Source organism: Lepidochelys kempii, chromosome 4 (assembly GCF_965140265.1).
Source record: "Lepidochelys kempii isolate rLepKem1 chromosome 4, rLepKem1.hap2, whole genome shotgun sequence".
Taxonomy (NCBI): Eukaryota; Metazoa; Chordata; order Testudines; family Cheloniidae; genus Lepidochelys; species Lepidochelys kempii.
In genome coordinates, this window is record NC_133259.1 from 67433098 (window position 1) to 67453675 (window position 20578).

Consider the following 20578-nt stretch of genomic DNA (forward strand, 5'->3'; position numbering starts at 1 on the left):
CAGATTGATTTTATACTGACAGATGGACATCCACAAGGAGATGTCAGAGAGACAGGCTGAAAGTTTAGTTTGGACAGAAGGAGACAAATAGAGAATGGAGAGGTAGATGTGAATTTTCAGCATAGAGATAATAGAACAACTTGCATTTGTGAATAAGATCATCCAGAGATGAGGGGTAGCAGAAGAAGAGGAGGGGATCTCCTTTGGAACACCCACAAAAAGTTAGAGGGAGGAGGATCCTCTAAATGACACAATGAAGGAGAAGAGAGGTAGGAGAACAGGAGATGACAGAATTACAGAAGCCAAAGGAGGAAAAGACATTAAGAAGAAATGATGGTGTCAAAAGCAGCTGACGAAATGGAAGAGTACGGAGTCCTGGTTCTGAGTTTAAACTAGAAAGGTCATTAGGGACTGATAAGAGCCACTTCTGTGGATTACAAGGGCAGCATATGAAACGAGTTTTACAGATATTCTTCCCTTTTATCATCATTTAAAAAAGAAAAAGATAAAGGCTGAAACTGGAATATGATGGTGCTTTGTTAAAAAAAATTAGATGGGGAAAAATAGCTTTTGGACAAATTTTGAGAGATGGTGAACACCTGGAACTTTCACTTACCAATGAAGTCAGTAGAAGCTGTGAATCTTATCACCCATGAATATCTATCACTGGCAAATATACTTCTGTTGCTGCTTAATAAGACACACAGTTTAAATGATATAGAAAGCTTCTTCTTCCTTACACGTTGCAAAAATTCTTCAAAGACATTCAATTTTATAAACTATGCAACCAGTAACTAAAGTGAAGGCCCTTTAGAAATGCATGCTATTAAATAAAATAGTCATAATAATAGTTAATTTCTGCACCAAGGACTGATATATATTTAACTATCTATCTATCTCAATCCTTGGTGCAGAAATTGCCTCGATACTATTCCATCATATACATATATGATGGAATAGTATCGAGGAGGCAGGGATATTTGGCTTCAGTAGGCATGTTTCCAGTTTGTTCTTTCAGGGTTAATCTAACATGCAGCACCAGATGAGGTCTGAATCTGCGGTATAATCCCCTGGGTACACAGGTGGGTGGCTAGCAGATAAGGAGGTTCACAGATTAGTTTGGGATTGAGGATATAGATGCAGTCACAATCAATGTAATATTGGTCAAGGAGAGCTATAACTAGGGAAGATCTCTAAGTTTCTGTAAGGATTTGGTAGAATGAACTTTTATCTCCTGAAAGAATATCATTTACAAGACCTCTCAGATGGCAAAGTTTCAATACCTACCTGACTGGGTAGGTGTGTGCCAGAAGATTTATTTCTTACAGATTATGTGGCCCAGCATTAAAATCACATTATTTTCGTCTGTGTCTCGTATACTGCTGTGTCCACTCCAATAGAGTTTCATTTTAAAAAAATCAGTCTAATTAAGAACAGCATGACTGATGTCTGCTCAATCAGGCACATGTGAAGTTGTTTCTATTTATGGTTACCAAATAAAGGAGTCAATATTTAAACGTTCTGACAGCTAACCTCTCCACAAGATACCAGTTTGGACTAATATGAATCAAATAATCCTACAGGTTATGCAGACTGAATACGTACACAGCTTTGGTTTATCATCTTTTCTGAACTAGAAAGAAAATGCCAACAGCTCAAACATGTTTGAAAATATCACATGAAGTTGATTAAGCAGATGGGATTCAATCAATTTCACATTTATAATAGGGTACACCAGAAAGGTTAAACAACTCTACTTACTTTTTATTTCTAAAGACTCCTCCAAATAAGCTTTTTTCCTACCCTCAACATTAAGGCATGTGGATAGCTTTCCAACATAACAAAACCTACTTCTAAAAATACACTGACGCCAAATAAAAATAGCACTGGCCTTAAAATGGAAATCATTAAATGTGGGGGGAATTAAGTTAAGCATGCAGAAAGTTAGATTCATGTAAATTTATAAAACAAGTAGTTGAGATTTCCACACAGCCAAGAACAACATAATGAACATATTCATTGCTATTAACATACCGAGTCACATTTACATCTCTGGTGACTCCAAATCATAATACCAGAAGGTTAAAAAAATCACTATATATGTGTGTGTGTATATATATATAGATAATATATAGATAATCAACAGTTGGTTGTGTGTGTGTGTGTGTGTATACACACACACACACACACACCCACACACACACACCCTGTTGATTATCTAAGTGCAAAGTACCACCAGGAGTCCATGCCTATCTTCCAGACATTATGGATATCTTTTCTATTTCCTTTCCCTTTGATCTCCCCACTCAGCCCCAAACAGTTAGGACCCATTACATTTTTGAGAAATAGTCTTTAATTTAAACTTCATTTCCCTAATTGTAAGGAACCAAATTCGTCTTCCTGTAATCATGATTATTGTTGGGATTTTTTAGGTGATTAAAAATGTTTATGGATACATGCTCTATCAACTGAGTCCTTTCTTCTCTAAGAGTAACTGCAGACATACCACCAACCAGATATACTTTTCATAAATAGGAAAGAAAATCAATTGGTAAAAGTTTGCTATCAGGGTGAAAAGGACTTGACATCCTCAAGGAAAATGCCACTAGATAAAAAAATGATTTGTGGCTTATTGCCAAGGCTATGCTGGAATGAAACCAAAAAGCAAGTGGCAAACTTTGTTTTAAACGTAGTTTGTTTCTGTAGCACTGCCTTTTAAAAATACTGAATGTGTTGTTATTCTGTAATTATTAGGGCTAGATCATCCCACACCTGCAATAAATGTTGAGCAGTCAATTACACTGTATGTATGAAATCCAAGGCACTACATATAGATTAAGGTAGCATTCAATATATGGATAGAAAAATCTGTTTTATAATTATGAATTAATAGAGCTATATTTAAAATAAACAATCCCTTACATTATGGCAGTGTTTGAGTATCTGTATGTAAAATTGACTGAAAACTGACTAATCTACTTTCATTGCCCAAGTTGCAAGAAACGCAGAAGGTAAACCATGACCAATAATGAAAATATTTGTAACAATTTTTTTATTAACAAAAGATGTTGTCAAAAATGCAATGTAGATAAGAAAACTACAGTGTCCCTTTAAATTAAATTCTTCCTGTACAGTCGCTGATGCTGATTTTATTAGTCAACATTTCATTATGCATTTTTCCCCCTTTTAGTGTCTCCTTCATTCTGTAATAAGCTTTTGACTTTTCCACTCTTCCTTTACACTGACTGAATGTTAATAATTATGGGCCAGATACTCCTGCTGAGTAGCACATTAGCCTGCTCATTTGTCCCGCTGAAATCACTGCAAGATATGTGGCATTATCAAGCTCTATATTATCTCAGTTTTGAAGACAATCTTTTAAAATGTTTTTTCACTGTGGCTCATTTACCACATATGACTTCACTTATGTTTTTGGGAACCAAAAGCACATTTAAAGTTTTGACAATTATGCAGTTCAAACAGCAAACATGGTATGGGCTTAATCTGAAAGAACAGGGCATGGTATTTCCAAATCAATGTCCATGGGGAAATTATATCAATGCTCTGCACAGTTCTATAACACGGATATCCTTTATTGACTTGTGTTCAGAAAATGTATTCTACCATTTGCAGTCATTGACAAATACATTCCCAATAAAAGAAAGTAACTATATTGTAGAATGTGGCAGGGTGCTGGTTGAAAAGCCCTTAATCAGCTCCTGCCACTCCAGCCCCAATTAAGGGGAATGGATTGGGGTTGGGTGAATAGCTCTGTATCTGCCTGGTAACTGGCCGCACCTGCCAGTCTTATTAGCCCCGAGCTATAAAGGCTGGGAGGAAGCCAGAGAAGTGGGAGAAGGAAAGAGAAAGGTCAGGCACAGAAAGAAGTTGGAGCCTTCTAGTCTGTTGATGGCCAGGCCTGTTGTAGGAAAAGTAGCTGTGACGCCTGTATATAGTTGGGAACTGGTGGTCGGAAACGTTATGAGAATAAAGAGCATGGGTGTTGCACCAGACTGAGGTGGTCCCTGACTCATGGAAGAGGGAGGCCCAGGGGCCAAATACCCAAGGGCATAGCATGAACCCCATTACATAGAACAATATTAAGCTTTCACTGAGCTGTATGTGTCTTTTTAATTTGAGAATTTTCAAAGTTTTTTAGAAAAAGCTCTCATTCCACCCTCTCTGAAGCTCTTAATTGCACAATGCATGTATAGCTGCTGTTAGAATATCTGAAACTCCTGTGCCACGGTGTTCTGAATACTGTGCTCTGAATACTGAGGTACTTCACAAGCCAAACATGAAACCATCACCAACATATAGATATGAAAAATTAAGATTTCTGGAGATACTCAAACATGTTTCAGGAGTTAAAAATCTCCTCCCATACCTTTCTCGCATCCTCTGCAATTGTACCCCTATAAGGAAGAAATGGCTAGGAACAACCACCATTGCTGGAAAAATGTTGTAGGCAAAGAAAGGTCACCTGTCTCTTCCCTTAGGGAGTAGTTAGCAGTCTTGCTCACTCCCACATAAAAGGACTGGGGAAGAAATGGCTGGGAAAGAGGCATTCAGGAACTTCTAGGTTTGTTTTGTTTTGAATTCTCTTCAAAGACAGGTAATTCCTTTGGGATGAGGGTAGGATAGAAGGAAGATAGGGTGACCAGAAAACAAGTGGGAAAAATCAGGACACTTTTTTGGGGGGTGGGAGGCGGCGTATGGTTGCATATATAAAACAAAGCCCCTAATATCAGGATGTCTGGTCACCCTAAAGGAAGATGATACACTCTGAAAAATCACAATCTGGCTTTGGCACCAGTACAGAGGTGGGGAACAGGGCTGGGAGATTTTGTAATATGTAAATTCTATACTTTTAATACAATTAGTTATTATTTGTTAATCTATTTCTGTTTGTCTGGCTTTTTAGAGGATAAGATCTTTGAGACAAGGACCATCTTCTTTTCTCTGCATGTGCAGTGCGTAGACCTGGGGCCCATTTCCTGACTGGCCCTTTGAGTGCTACCATATGGAATTACTAAACAATGACAAGATATTTGGCATGATTTAAGCACGTTTCAAACAGGTTTTAATAGTTCCCATATATATATATATATATATATATATATATATATATATATATATATATATATATATATATATATATATATATATATGCATGCAACAAGTAATTTACTGTGAATTATTTATGACTATTTCTCAAACACTAAAGTCAAAATAGTATATCCTCATTTTAAAAGAGCACAGTATTTCCAGTCCCAAGCATTCAGAGCCTCCAACAACTCAGGACATTGGCTTAGAAATCATGAGGTTTTTTTCAATAGTCAGTTTGGGGTTCTTTTTTGTTTGCCTTCTGAGAGTTTAAAGTGCACACAGGTCACATTTCCAAGCTTTTCTCTACAACTACAAAGGCTAGAATCTGACTTTTAAAAACATGAATTCTGAGCTTCTCACATAAATCTCTTGACTCCAAGGGCTGGAGCTTTAAGAAATGTATTAAATATAATGAGATTCAGGATAAAATCATAAGAACTGAGAATGAAATGTTGGTCATATCCTGACGTGCTTATCTTATCAAAGCTGAGCAGGACCACCCTTCTTTTGGAGATATAAAGTTGAGTGTTATCGCCACAATGAAGTGCTTTCAGTATGGTGATGACATTCAGATTTGTATCTCCTTTTTATCCAGCTTCAAGAGTGCAGTCAAGTGTCTCAGTCAGTGTTTGGGAGATACTTGGGTACGAATAAGAGTAAGTTTGTTGAGAGAACATCCATGTAAATCTAAGGTGCAATTAAAGGATTTGGCTAAATTTATACTTAGCACCAGCCCCATATGAGTGTAAAAGAGTATGCACATAATTTTCAATACAGTTTGTAACTTGTGGACCTGGTTAAATTTCCAGTTGCTTTTTTCCATGTATGCCTAGTCCATGGGATGCAAACTTTTCTTCTAGATGCAGACATGACTACTGTAATCCATACCATTGTCACTTCGAGATTAGACTACTGTAACGTGTCACACCTTAAACCCATTAGGAAACTGCATCTAGGGGAGAATGAAGCAGCTTGCTTATTATTAATATCTCACAGTGAGCATGACATCTTTGTCCCAGAATTTGCAGTTGCGGTCTACTGGTGGCCAGTGGGTAGAGTTTAAAGTGTTGTTTTTTCCCCATAATAGCCTGAGACCTATCTACATGGATGACTGTTTCTCTCCTCATTCACCACTGCCACAGTCACACTTTGCAGAAGGGCCTGGCCTGAGTTTCCTTGATTTAAAAAAGTGGGAATTGTGAGTAAGGGATTCTTCCTTGACTTTGCAGTTTACCCTCCATAGGTCTGAAACAGCTTGAATTTTCAGGCCATGCTGCAAAACCCATCTTTGAACAGGCATTTATGAAGTCTGAGCTGGGTAGAGAGGGGGAGGGAGTAGGATTTCTTCTGAAATCTGAGGTAGGGAAACAGCAATCAATCAATAAATAAAATAACTATTTGTTTTATGTTGGGTGAGATTTGTTGCTGTTCTGCTTTTTAGTCTCACAATGTTTTGGATTTTTTGTGGGTGTCAGCCCAGGATAGCTTTTTATGCTATTCAAATCAAGATAAATAACTGCTTCCTTTTATTAAACATTGGGATATTTGACTGTTTTTGGAAATATAAATTGACTTTAGCACCAAATTAATGAATAATTTGATTATTTTATTCTTACCTGAGAAGAATATGTATGACCATCTGATCCACAAACAGGATTGGTATAAACTACTGGACACTGCTTGCAATTTGAAGAAATGGGACCACCTCTCCATTGTTTATGGCCTAAACCAGCCTCTTTCATACTGTAAACAAACAAAAAGCATGTAACCTGATAAGCAACAGTATTTATAAAAGCATTTATATTCACACTATAATTATTAGTCACCTGAGGACCTTGTGTATTAGGTTCCAGTTGGTAAAAACATCTTTTCTACACTGTCTCTCTCCCACAGCTTTTAGATGACACTTATCACTGGGCACCTCCATGATATCTCAATACCTAACTCTTTACAGTAAGCAAAAAATGACTGAGAAAGAAGATGTAGTAACACCTATTCCTATTGTTGTAGCGGAAAAAAATCCAGCAGGTGCGCATACAAATAAATGGGCGAACATGAGGAAAATGTAAAATGCCTACCACACTATTGGGTTTATATAAATAAGAGAATAAAATAATAATCGGTGATTTCTATGCATTTATTTATGCATTATTTATCTGCTCGGAATCTTACTAAGGAACAGAAGAAAAAAAATCCGAGAAATCTGCAACACAGTCTCAATCCACTGGGCTGTGTCCTTAGCAGCGAGTCTCTAAACTGATATTGTGAGGAAGTCCATAGAATGAAAGTTTCTCCCTGTTCTTCCATTCCATGGTTCTCAAAGTGTTTCATATGCAGACAACCAAGAAGGCTCTGCTAATCGTCGGGTGGCTCCTGAGTCACAGTTTGAGAATTACTTGTCTAAAGTGATTAAAGAAAACTAAAAAAATAGCACCCTTCAATTTATTTGTGAAAGAAGTAAAAAATGTGCAGGGGCATACACATATACCTGATGCTGAATTGCTGGTAGTCAAAACACACTGGCCTGGATTCTCATTTATGCTATAGCTTCTCTACACCACTCTGGCAGTGAAAAGGGAGTTTAAAGTGTGTCAAGACATAATTTATATGCCTAACTGTGTGTACAAATATTGTGTGTGTGTAAATTATGAATTAGAACAGTGTAAACGTGTTAATGTAAAGGAAATCAAGCCCACTGCACATAAAAAATAGCACTTACTACTGCCAAAAATCAATGACAGCTTAAATTATCTGCAGAATAAATGCTTTTATGCAAGTCAAACCTGCCCAGAAAGCCAGTCAGAACTAGATATATAGCTACAGGACACAAATATCCATCTACAGGCCCCAGATCACAGGCCCCATCTACAGGCCCCAGAAAACACTTAAGAACATGCTTAGAAACTTTGCTGAATTGGGGAAATAGATCTGCAAATGTACCTTAGTTTTGACTGCAATATTCCTGTCATTCTCTCCGGAATACTGAGTCATTCATGACACATTTTGGTAAACTGAATTGCTCTGTGTAGACTAGCATCAACTGAAGACTATGTTAACACCATTAATCTCATCTCACTTGTAACCAAGACAAATCTGAATCAGATCTCTAGATACGAACAGCCAGTGCACTAATAACCTATGACAGCTACGTCCTCCGTCCTCACTCCTCTGAAACTGTCACGCTTTCACTTGTGCATCAGTGTAATTTGATCCGTTATCCATTGTTTTTCATCTATAGGATGTTTTCAGATTCCCAGCATGCAACGCCATTATACAGTTGTATGAGAAATAAAAGTAAAAAAAAATATTTTGCTTAAACTACATATATTCGCCTTACTTTTTTTTTTTTACGTGAGCAAACACAGCACATACTACAGTACTGAGAGAGGGAGGGTGGTCCAGTGGTTAGGGCACTAGCCTAGTATGATAGACCCTGGGTGCAGTTTCCTGGTCCACCACATATTTCCTATGTGACTTGGGCAAGTAATTTAACGTCTCTGAGCCTCAGTTCCCCATCTGTAAAAAGGGGAACAGCAGCACTGCCCTACATTACAGGGGTTTTGTGAGGATAAATACATTTAAAAAATATCAGGCCCTCCAACACGATGCTAATGAAGCCATATAAGAACTTGATATCGACCTTCCTTTGGTGATGTATAAAGCACATTCTTTACAAGTGATCTGTACCTCCCTGTTTGAAATTAAACATACTGACATGGGAAATTTTGAAAACCAAACTGTCTTACACCAAAAACAAAACTACTGCATCTGAAAACATGTACACTTCTTAATTATTAGTAATGGTTTCCATTCTGATGCATACCAATACTTTCTTACAAACATATATTATCTAAAATACAAAAGACGTGTGGGCTGTCCTTTACCATTCTCAGTTTTTCAAGGTATGTAGCCTCCAGCTCATGAATGAAAATATGTATGAGCCTTTGACATGTGAAGAGTTGAGAGGATATATATTATATAAACTAAACTGAATTATAACCATTACTACATGTTGATGATGGCTTGAACTAACATACAGTATACGATTACTTGGAAAGTTACGGAGTTTGAATTGTAAATAGGCTTGGAAAATTGAATCTTTTGTCAGTATGTCGATAAACATGGACTTCTTCATACACATACACCATTTCAATGGTGAAAAGATATTTTTAATGATTATTATTATTATATTATTTACAAACAGGCAAAGTAAAAAAAAATACTACTTCAGAATTTATCAGAGTTTTATTTAAGGATATGTACTTTGTATATTTGATGTGATGTTAGTATTATGTGTTTTAACTGTTACAAAGTTTGAACTTTTTGAATCGGTCTATTCTCATTAAATAATTGTCTGATTCCCCCCTTATTGTTTGACCCCTTGCCCCACAGTTTTGCACAACCATGAGAAAGTATATAAATAAAATTTAAAAAAAGACTTAATAAACCAATATCATAATTATAAAAATACTAAATTCTATTGAACCTAAATATCAATCCATAGTCCCAATTTTAACTCACAAGGGATAAATAAACTTATTAAAGAAAACCTCCACATATACCAGTATAAAAGCTCAACTGTACTTTTTCCCTATGAGCAGCAGAGTATCTATTACAAAATAAGGATATTTTAATGTTTCAATTCTTGGGTATAGCAACATATTGTGAACATTAAAGAGTGTAGAGAGAAAAAAATCAGTATACAGAATAGATGAGTAATTAATATTCAGTCGGTCATATCTTTATTTTCTTTATTATTTTTAATAGAATTAGAAGGGGGAAAAATCCAGAATTACTATGATGTGCACATGCTGACTATGAGTAACTGTCATTGCATTACTATAATTCTTCCTGATCTCATTCTCTTCTTACTGTTTTGTCATCCTTACTTGTCATAGTAAAACACAGATTGTAAGGTGTCTTTCTAGGTCTTCAGTGAAGTGGCCAGTATGCTCTTGGGCACAATATAAAGCGCACAAGTCCCCCTCCTCCCCTCCCTTCCCTTCCAGATATAGTCTTTGCTGGTACTAAAAAAAGTAACATTAAGTGTACATGTATAAACATCATGGGCTACATTTCCAGCTTAATTTTACTTGAAACATTTGTGATTACATCAATTTGCATGCACAAAATCATGCATATATGTGTAGACTGAGTAATTGCACATGCAAGAGGATAGTTAGGCACATAATTAGCCAATCTGCCCAATTAATCATGCAAATACCTGTTTGCATACATCAGTGTATGCACAAATATCTTATCCACAAATATCACGTGTCCAGTTAAAACAGGTCACTGAAACTGTGGCTTTGAACCAAAATTCTAAGCAACTCTATTCACTTAAAGATTTATATATCTATATCTATCTATATATACACACACACACACACACACACTCAAAATGAACACATTAGTCTGCACAGAGAAGACAGATAGCATGTCTGAGTTGCAAAAAAATTTATATTTAAGAGTCCTTGATTCAAATATGACCAGAAGCAGTTTTTTCAGAGTGCAAAGTTATTTAAAGTAAATGGGGTTGCTATGTGGACCTTAGATATGATTCACGGGACTTGTACAATTCTTGCATCATGACTATTGCTGTGATGCTAATAGACTTCCAAGGCACTGCTATTTAAAGGTTTTCTGATTGTGTGCCAGCATAGGGCTTTGAGGGGACTTGTATCTGGACAGTATCATTAACATAATTGGATGAAAGACTTGTTTAGCACTAATCAAACTGTTTTCACTGGAGCAGATTGGATTTCTTTTGGAACACACTCTCTGTCTAGGACTTCCCTGAAACTGCAAGTAGGAATGAAATATCACTGCCACTGTATTACTGAGATTTTCCTTTTAAGGGACAAAATCAAGCAAAGCACTGCTGTTCCAAACTTTTTGCTGCTATGTGTTGGCCTGCCACACTACTTATAGTAAACTAACAAAACGTAAGAAAACACTGTGACAAGAAATAAATAGTTAATCAAACCCAAGAGAAATAAACAAAACAATGTTAGTTTTGCAAAAGACCACTTAAGATAGAAGACCCACATAGAAGTCAACTCATATTACCTTTTTGCATTTTGAATCTCCATGGCACTGAAAAAGAGATAATCAGAACATGCAGCGTGTGAGACTATATAAGTGTGCTTTTGGGTTTTTTAATATCTTCTAACAAAAAGCACCCAACAGTTCAGGTTTGAAAAATTATACATAAGCTATCATTTTGGTCAAACTTTCTCAACATACATACATGGTAGGTTTCAAGATGTTAATGGCCAGGTTCTTTGTGTATGTTTAAAAGGGATACTATTGTTTGCTTATCTGAACTGGAGATGGGAAACATAAAATAAAGAAATATTCTTGAAGATGCAAATATCCAAATTCCTCGTGCCTGCTTCTGCCAATACGTTGCATCAGTAACACATATCTAAACCAATGTGATATATGCCATCATGTGCCAGCAATGCCCCCTCTGCCATGTACATTGGCCAAACCATACACTCTCTATGCAAAAGAATAAATAGACACAAATCTGACAACAGGAATCAAAACATTCAAAAATCGGTAGGAGAACACTTCAATCTTTCTGGTCACTCAGTAACAGACTTAAAGGTGTCAATTTTGCAATAGAAAAGCTTCAAAAACAGATTCCAATGAGAAACTAATTAATTAACATATTAATTTAATATTATATTTAATATTAATTTAATTAATATGCAAACTAGATACTATTAACTTGGGTTTGAATAGAGACTGTGAGTGGCTGGGTCATTACACATATTGAATCTATTTCCCCATGTTAAGTATCCTCACACCTGCTTGTAAACTGTCTAAATGGGCCATTTTGATCATCACTACAAAAGGTATTTTTTTGTGTGTTTTTTTCCTCCTGCTGATAATAGCTCATCTTAATTAATTAGCCTCTTACAGTTGGTATGGCTGCTTCCACCTTTTCATGTTCTCTGTATGTATATTTATATCCTCTTACTATATGTTCCATTCTATGCATCTGATGAAGTGGGCTGTAGCCCATGAAAGCTTATGCTCAAATAAATTTGTTAGTTGGGACTGCCACAAGTACTCCTGTTCTTTTTGCAGATACAGACTAACATGGCTGCTACTCCGAAACCTCTGTACTAGATGACTGGAAAATAAAAAAAATATAACACCGATTTTCCAAAAAAGTCTCCACAGGCAATCCCAGGGTGGATTTGATTTAAATCAAATTGATTTCCATCATTATTTAAATCACTAGTCAGGAAGACTCGATTTAATCATGGATTTCTACATAAAAGTGCATTCTTGGTTGTTATAACCTTAATACATATACTTCAAACTCAGATAGATGTAGGTTTCATTTTTAGAAGGCACACACTATACATTTATAAAGTGATTCATTTTGAAAACTTTTCAGATTAGTTTTACAGCTATATCAGAAAATGAATGATTGTCTGGTTATTTCATTTACCAAAGATAATCAAAGCAAATATTTATGAAGTCATTGGGAGGTGAACTATCTCCAATTCAACAATTCAATGCATCCAATGAAGTGAGCTGTAGCTCACGAAAGCTTATGCTCAAATAAATTGGTTAGTCTCTAAGGTGCCACTAGTACTCCTTTTCTTTTTGCTAATACTTGGAGGATTTTCTTGCCATGATGTATTAGGAGGAGATCACCACCAGACAGACATTAAATTGTTTTATTTAACTAAAACAATGTTATGTATTCTGGATGTTTTTCTTCAACAGCCAACATATAATATTTTAACAAAACAAGCATATGAATTTTTGAATTTAGTTAAACATTCAAAAACAACGAGGAGTCCGGTGTCGCCTTAAAGACTAACAGATTTATTTGGGCATAAGCTTTTGAGAGTAAAAAATCCCACTTCTTCAGATCCATGCATCTGATTTTTTACTCACAAAACCTTATGCCCAAATAAATCTGTTAGTCTTTAAGGTGCCACTGGACTCCTCGCTGTTTTTGTGGATAAAGACTAACACAGTTACCCCTCTGATACTTAAACATTCAAGTTTTTTAAAATTGGGTGTGTTTTTGTTAAAATTGTTTAACTAAAATAATTAAATGAAATATTTAAAAAAAAAACAAAAACAAAAAAAAAACCAACCCAAAATTAAAATGACTATGTCAGGCAGGTCAACATGAGAAACTTAAAATATTGGCTTCTGCAGCTAACTCAATCGTCTTCACCTTCATTTTCCTGTTTGTTCATAATCTGGAAAAGAAAAACAAGCTTTCTTGCTTTTTCAGGTCCCAAACAATTTCTCAATTTGGAATGAATTAGTCCAAAGGAAGAAAATACTCTTTCCACACCAGCAGAAGAAGCTACTGCTGTTAAAAAGTGAGATTATCACTTCAACAATCTCTGAATCCAAGTGCTTAAGTAACTTCCACCAGTTCACTGGTGTGACTTTCTTTAAAACATCATCAGCAAACATATTTCTTGAATGGTTCTTATTCCCAAACTGGGTCTCTTTTATGGCCTGATGCCATTATAGGTTTTCCCTTCTAGTGAGAGAATGGTATGGTAGATCTCAAATCAATGAAGGCTTCACTCAGAAAGACCAAGACTTCTGGAATATGCTGCTCAAACATTTTCACTTTTGTTTCTACTGCCTGTTCCTCCCATCTCACATTTATCTCCAGGCTTCTTCTCCTGGTCCAGATCAATTCTGCCCCCAACAATCTTCTGTTCATTGAATTTTTTTAAACTTTGCACTTTTAGAGAGAGGTAAGGGATTAACTCTGTGTACACAAATTTGCAGAGGCACAATAGGGTTGAGGTCTGTTATTTCTCACTTCTATATATTATTTATTTATTTTAAAACATTTTTGCTGTTAACAAGCATGTTATCTCTGGCAACACAAATCCACAGTTTGAGAACTGCAAAACTAAGCATCTCTGATGGTATCTTCTAGACTGAGCACTGAATCCCATTGGGTAGATAGAAAGATTAACCTAAATAATCTATAAAGAAGCCCCTGGAACTCCATAAAATTGGGACCCTAATCCATGAACTATTGGAACTCATTTGCAAAACTTTTCTTAAACATTACATTAATATATTGTCTCATTCTATAGAATTAGAATTTGTAATCCCTATTCCACGATTAGGAATCTTTGAGCTATAATGTATCTATCTTTAGATATGCTTTTTGAGGAAAAAAACTTATATTAAAAAATTCAATTGAAAGAAAAAAATCCAAACTTTTTTATTTAAAAAAATAAATCAATCATTTATTTTTATCCACCCTGGGGAATCCTGACAATTACAGGCCAATAACCTGTACTAGACAAATTGGGTGAGGGAACAGTTGAGACAGGATTTTGTAAAGGGAAATCATGCTTCACCAATCTATTAGAATTCAACGAACACATGGACAATGGTGATCCAGTGGATATAGTGTACAGTGGACTTTCAGAAAGCCTTTGACAAGGTCCCTCACCAAAGGCCCTTAAGCAAACTAAGCAGTCATGGGATAAGAGGAAAGTCTTCTTGTGGATCAGTAACTGAAAGACAGGAAACCAAGGGAAGGAATAAATGGTAATTTCTCACAATGGACAGAGGTAAATAGCAGTACAAAGATCTGTACTGGCACCAGTGCTGTTCAACAGATTCCTAAATTATCTGAAAAGGGGGGGGGGTAAACAGTGAGGTGGCAAAGTTAGCAGAGTATACTAAATTACTCAAGATAGTTAAGTCCAAAGCACACTGCAAAGAATTACAAAGGCATCTCTCAAAACTGGATGACTGGGCAACAAAATAGTAGATGAAATTCCGTGTTCATAAGTTGAAAGTAATGCACACTGGAAAACATAAGCCCAGCTATACATATAAAATGATGAGGTCAAAAGTAGCTGTTATCACTCAAGAAAATGACCTTGGTTGGAGTCACTGTGGACAGTTCTCTGAAAACATCTGTTCAATGTGCAGTGGCAGTCAAAAAAGCTAAGAGACTGTTAGTAAAGGAATATATTCAGAAAGGAATACAGAAGAATATAGAAAATATCATAATGTCACTATATAAGTCCATGACACACATACCTTGAATACTGCATGCAGTTCTTGTTGCCCTATCTCTAAAAATAGACGGCAGAACTAGAAAACATACAGATAAGGGCAACAAAAATGATTAAGGATATGGAACAGCTTCCATATGAAGAGAGATTAAAAACAGACTGGGACTGTTCATCTTACAAAAAAGAGATGACTAAGGCCATCTCTAGCTAGAGAGATCTCTCATGCAGCCACTCTATGTCGATGGGAGATTAATCTACCCCCAATGAGCAGCTGTGCACACTAATGCTTATGGCAGCATAACTGATGTTGCTCGGGGGGGGTGTTTGGTCATGAATTATGAGCTCAAATCAATGAAGGCTACACTCAGAAAGACCTCAAGACTTCTGGAATATGCTGACATAAGTGGTAGTGTACACATAGCCTCAGAGGAGATATGAAAGAGGTCTATAAAATTATGAACTGTGTGGAGAAAGTGAATAAGAAAGTGTTATTTACCGTGTCACATAACACAAGAACTAGGTAGGGGTCACCACTGAAATTAATAGGCAGCAAATTTAAAACAAAGATAAGGAAGTACTTCACACAATGAAGAGTCAACCTGTGGAGCTGGATGCCATGGGATCTTGTGAAACCAAAAGTATCTCAGGGTTCAAAAAAGGAATTAGATAAGTTCATGGAGGATAGGTCTATTAATGGCAATCAGCCAAGATTGTCAAGGATGCAACACCAATGCTCAAGGTGTCCCTAAGTCTCTGACTATCAGAAGCTAGGTCTGGACGACAGGGGATGGATCACTTACTGCATCTGGCACTGTCCACTGTTGAAAGACAGGACACTGGTCTACATGGACTATTGATCTGATCTAGCATGGCCACATTTGTGTTCTTAATGTCACTGCCTCACCAGGAGCACTCTCACTGCCAATGGTTTCAGACTGCTTTCATTCCTGATTCTGCCCCAGCCAACCATTGCTCATGCTTTAGTCCTGTGCCTGTTTCCATATAACCAGCCCTTGCTGCTGCCCAGATCTGCTCCTGCTTCAGCCAGGGACTGACATATTACTTGTTTGATAAATATCAAGGTGATTAGGCAGCAAGCAATATGTGTTTGTAAATAAACAGCATTTCTACCTTTCTCAAGGTCTGCATGTCATAACATGTAATTTTCACTGTGAATATCCGGTCATAACGAAATATCATCAAGAAATGTCTAAATGAGACATTTTGTCTTTGCATTAAGTATACAGAGGATGGGTTTAAAGTTTCTGGGTGAAATCCTGGGCTCACTGAAATCAATAACAAAACTTGTGTTGACTAAAGTGGGGCCAAGATTTTACCCAGAAATTTTAGGCTTCACATAGCACAACTAGAGTGACAGAATACTGAAGACAGAATACAGCCACAATGGGATGGAATTTAAGCTTTTTTTTTTTTTTTTTTTTTAGTGTACAGCTTTTAAAAGATATTTCTTCCATATGTGCACCAATGTGCATTAACACAACGCTACATGCAAAAGTCTGTACGAGCAGGCCTCACCAAATAGCTTTGAAAGATATGAACTAGCCCCATTCATTTCAACACGCTGTTAATTCAAAACTAATTATGACAATTCAAGTGTCCACATTGTAAACTATTCTTCTGCTCTTTTATGCATAAATATCCAATGAATATGTTTATCTAATGTGGTTGAATTGTCAAACAAGTTAGAGATGGTAAAGACCCCCTGTTAGGGCTACAGTGCAAAACCATAACCATAGCCACTTGCTGCATTTTCCTGTAGAAGCAGAAAACTATTGAGAGCAAACAGAAAAAAAGTGGACTGCTTATGAGTGGGGTAGATAGGGTAAGTAGATCCTGGTGTTTCAAGTGTATCTGGTTAAGGAAGGTTGCAGAAGGAAGCCACTTCTTCTAGGGTCATGGAGGACTCCACACTGCATCTCCAAAGCCAATACTTGACTTTCAACAGCTACAGAAGATATTGCCAAGTATTTATTAAAACTTCAGAGATGAGTAGGGACCTTAGCTTGAAATTGCAAGGGGAGTGGGAGGCCTCTCATAAAGTTGCAGGCATTTTCATGGAAGTTCAGAAAAATGTTTTCTGTCTTGCTCAAAAAATATGAGTATAAATTGTTGTCCACCTGCTGAAAGGATCAAACTAATTTCACAGTTCATTGCAGTAGCTTTGAAGGGGACAAAAGAAAGTATACACCCATTTTTACCTGAAACCAAAGTAGATGAGGCCAAAAGTCAGCTAGAATGGACAGGCTCATTGTCTCATTCTGCAATCCAAGATTCAAGAAGAAATTTACTTACTTTATATATATATATATATATATATATATATATATATACACACACACACACACACACTGATAATCTGTAGTGACAGATATCTGGAGTTAATTACCATGACTGCTATTTGTGCCTCTTAAGAGGTACCTAGATTTGAGAAAAGACTTTTTATTTATGAGCCTGGGGGGAAAAACAACACAGCAAACACTCAGCAGACTCAAACGTACATTTCATCATGTATGCGGCCATTTCAGAGATACACTACAGTCATGACCAACAGTACAAACCACTAAGAACTCTGTTTCCGAGAACCATCATCAGGCTGCACACACCTTGCTTTGAAACCTTCATAACATATTTTGCCTTGTAAAGAGCTTTGTAAGCTCTCAAAGTCCTAACAAAAAAATTGCATGTGCACTTAGTGATTAAAATACTATGTGCGTCTATGTGCAAATTAGGTGTCACCCTTGTACTCCTGAAAATTTACCACAGTGCCTCTCAGTGGGTTGCACACAGCATTTTGTTTCACCACATCTTGACACCTTTACTTTAGCTATATTCAGATTCTTCTTGTTATTACAAACATGCTATTGCTAAACATACAGATGATGTTTTGAAAAGAAGTTTTCCCCTTAAGATTTGTATGGTAATTAAGAAATTTCTTGGCTATATATACACCTCTGCAGCACTGAAATTTGACTTTGTCCTTCAGGGGATTTTCTACCCTGCAAAGTGGAAAAAAAGCCTCTTGGGGGAGGAAAAGAAGACACTCTCTTCCTGCAGGACATGTGGAAATTTAATGCTCCCTGAGTGTAAGTCAGTCGTAATGAACTATGAAGCTTTTAAATATGAACATAAGCTATTTATGAAAGTAATAAATTGCATCTTCCAAATTGTGTCAAAGTTTTAAAATAAATGTCACTCCTAAAATGGTACTATCCTTTACACTTAGCCTTTATTTTGCCAGAAATTGATGCTCTGAATAATACAGTATATATCCAGAGTTACACAAATATATAGTTTATGATTCTATAACATGTTGCTGTACTACACTGTAATCACTAACATTTTCTGTTTATTTCAAAAAGCTTATTTAGCTCAGACTCTTATTCATTTCACTTTAACAGGCAAGAATCTCCTTGGAAGTTGTGGAAGAAGAAAGATGATGATGATGACGATGACGACTTGTAAAAGAATCTCAACCCAGAATAACATCAGGGTGGGTGAGAGGCTACATAGAACAGTTTTATTATTTAGTTTGTGATAGGAGACTTTTTAATTTACCAGAGAGAGGAATTTGCTTAAGAAGTAATATATTTAAATAGTCTATACTTACTATGAGTATTGATACCTGAGAAATACCAGCATTGTCAGTTATTCTGAGAATTAGTCATCACATCCATTCATCTATACTCAGGTAAGAGATAAGGTACAGGTAGCGAACCAATAACATGTATACCCAAAATATCTCACACTGCCAATTCAGCAGATGTAGGCCAACCCCACAATAAAATCAAGGTGGCCCAAAACATTGGAGCAACTAGGAAATACTGACAGCACAGATGAGAATTAGAAAACCATGCAAAGCATGAATGAGATACAATGTACCTTCGTAGGACATATGAATGTAGTTAATAAAATATATAGTACAGTTTAGGAATTTTCGTTTTCTGCACTTTCTGTGTAGGTTGTTGTGGACTTAAAAGATTTCATGTGCCATTTAACATTACAAAAGTGATAGCTCTGCACTGGCATCATCAATATTGAACACACAAAAAAAGCTTAAAATAATCTCTTAGTCACTAAAAGGCAGGCAGTTAGTGTGGAAGAAAAATGAAGGTGATGCAGTTTTTTGATGATGAAAAATGTATGTATTCAAGACAAATGGTAATAGGTATCTTACAACTTGAGTGAAGTATGATTTGTTTACTTAGGATGCATAATTCTAACTGGGGCCATAGAAACAGTGGCATTATTTTAACTGACTAATAATTAATGTTCTCTAGTATTAAGCCATATTTATGAAATCAAAATACTGGCATATAAGTGAATATCAAAACTCAGTACTTCCTGAAAAATAGAATTGATACACTAACCTAATCTTTTGGAATTGCGATGCAAGATTAATTTTTTCTTATATGGAAAAAATATGTTATCTATGAATCTCACATAAAGCATTATTTGTAGAAATATGTATATTTGTATATCCATATTTTTAATTTTCATAACAAGTGCCATCAAAAGGGAGCAATGATTTATTATTATTTTACTCTCAAGAATCACTAAAAGAGGATACTATTTAGACTGTACTACCAGTTATAATGGCACTGTGCAATCCAGCTGACACATCTGATAAATAAAGAACAGGCCCATGGACTGAGTTTCCAGTCTAAATCCTTGATCCTTCAAAGATGCTAAGCACTCTGACCACAGTCCAGCAAAGCACTTAACTGTGTGCTTAACTTTAAGCATGTGAATAGTCCAACTGAAGTCAATGGGACTACCCCTATGGTTAAAGTCAAGCATGTGCTTAAGTGCTTGCTGAATCAGGACCAGAATGCTCAACACCTTGCAGGATCAAGCTAAGCGGCACAGCAGATAGGGCACAGTACAATACAAATGAAAGGTAAAACTGAAAGAGTTGGGCTTGAATGTTTTTAGAAGTGTTTTGAAAGATCTGCAGAAACATTTCTGCAGAGCCCCCATGGCTAAATAACAGTGAAGTGAAAGCTTAGAATGCAGTAAGCCTTATAGTAGAAATAAAAAAAAAAATCTCCCTTTTCTGTTTTGCACAGGATGGCTTAAAAATTGATGATTTTTTGTAGAAAAAAGGTAAAAAAACCAGACCGTTTATTTAAATTATATTTTTATTTTAAAAATAAATGTTTAAAATGAATTTAATACAGAATATGTTAAGGTCTAAATTTATTATAATCTTGACACTTTTTAAAAAGAATGATACGCTTTAAATCCACGGCACTAGCAAATACTGAGTTAAAACCTGATTTTCTATAAAAGGAAAGACCCGGGGAAAAACATCAACCTGTGAGGTCAAGCTTTATAAGTATGGCACAATAGGTCAGCCTAAGCAATTTAGGAGACTGTCTTATTTTCAAAAGACTTAGGTGAGACTA

At 36.1% G+C, this 20578-nt stretch overlaps 1 protein-coding gene across 2 annotated transcripts in view; it reads right to left on the reverse strand.

Annotated features, from left to right (window-relative positions):
• SPOCK3 (SPARC (osteonectin), cwcv and kazal like domains proteoglycan 3) overlaps positions 1-20578 on the reverse strand; it is a 389193-nt gene that overhangs the window by 119709 nt on the left and 248906 nt on the right. For both annotated transcript variants that reach the window (XM_073341561.1, XM_073341560.1), the window contains exon 5: positions 6726-6852. In XM_073341561.1, the coding sequence (XP_073197662.1) occupies positions 6726-6852 (127 nt within the window). The remainder of the gene's footprint in view (positions 1-6725; positions 6853-20578) is intronic.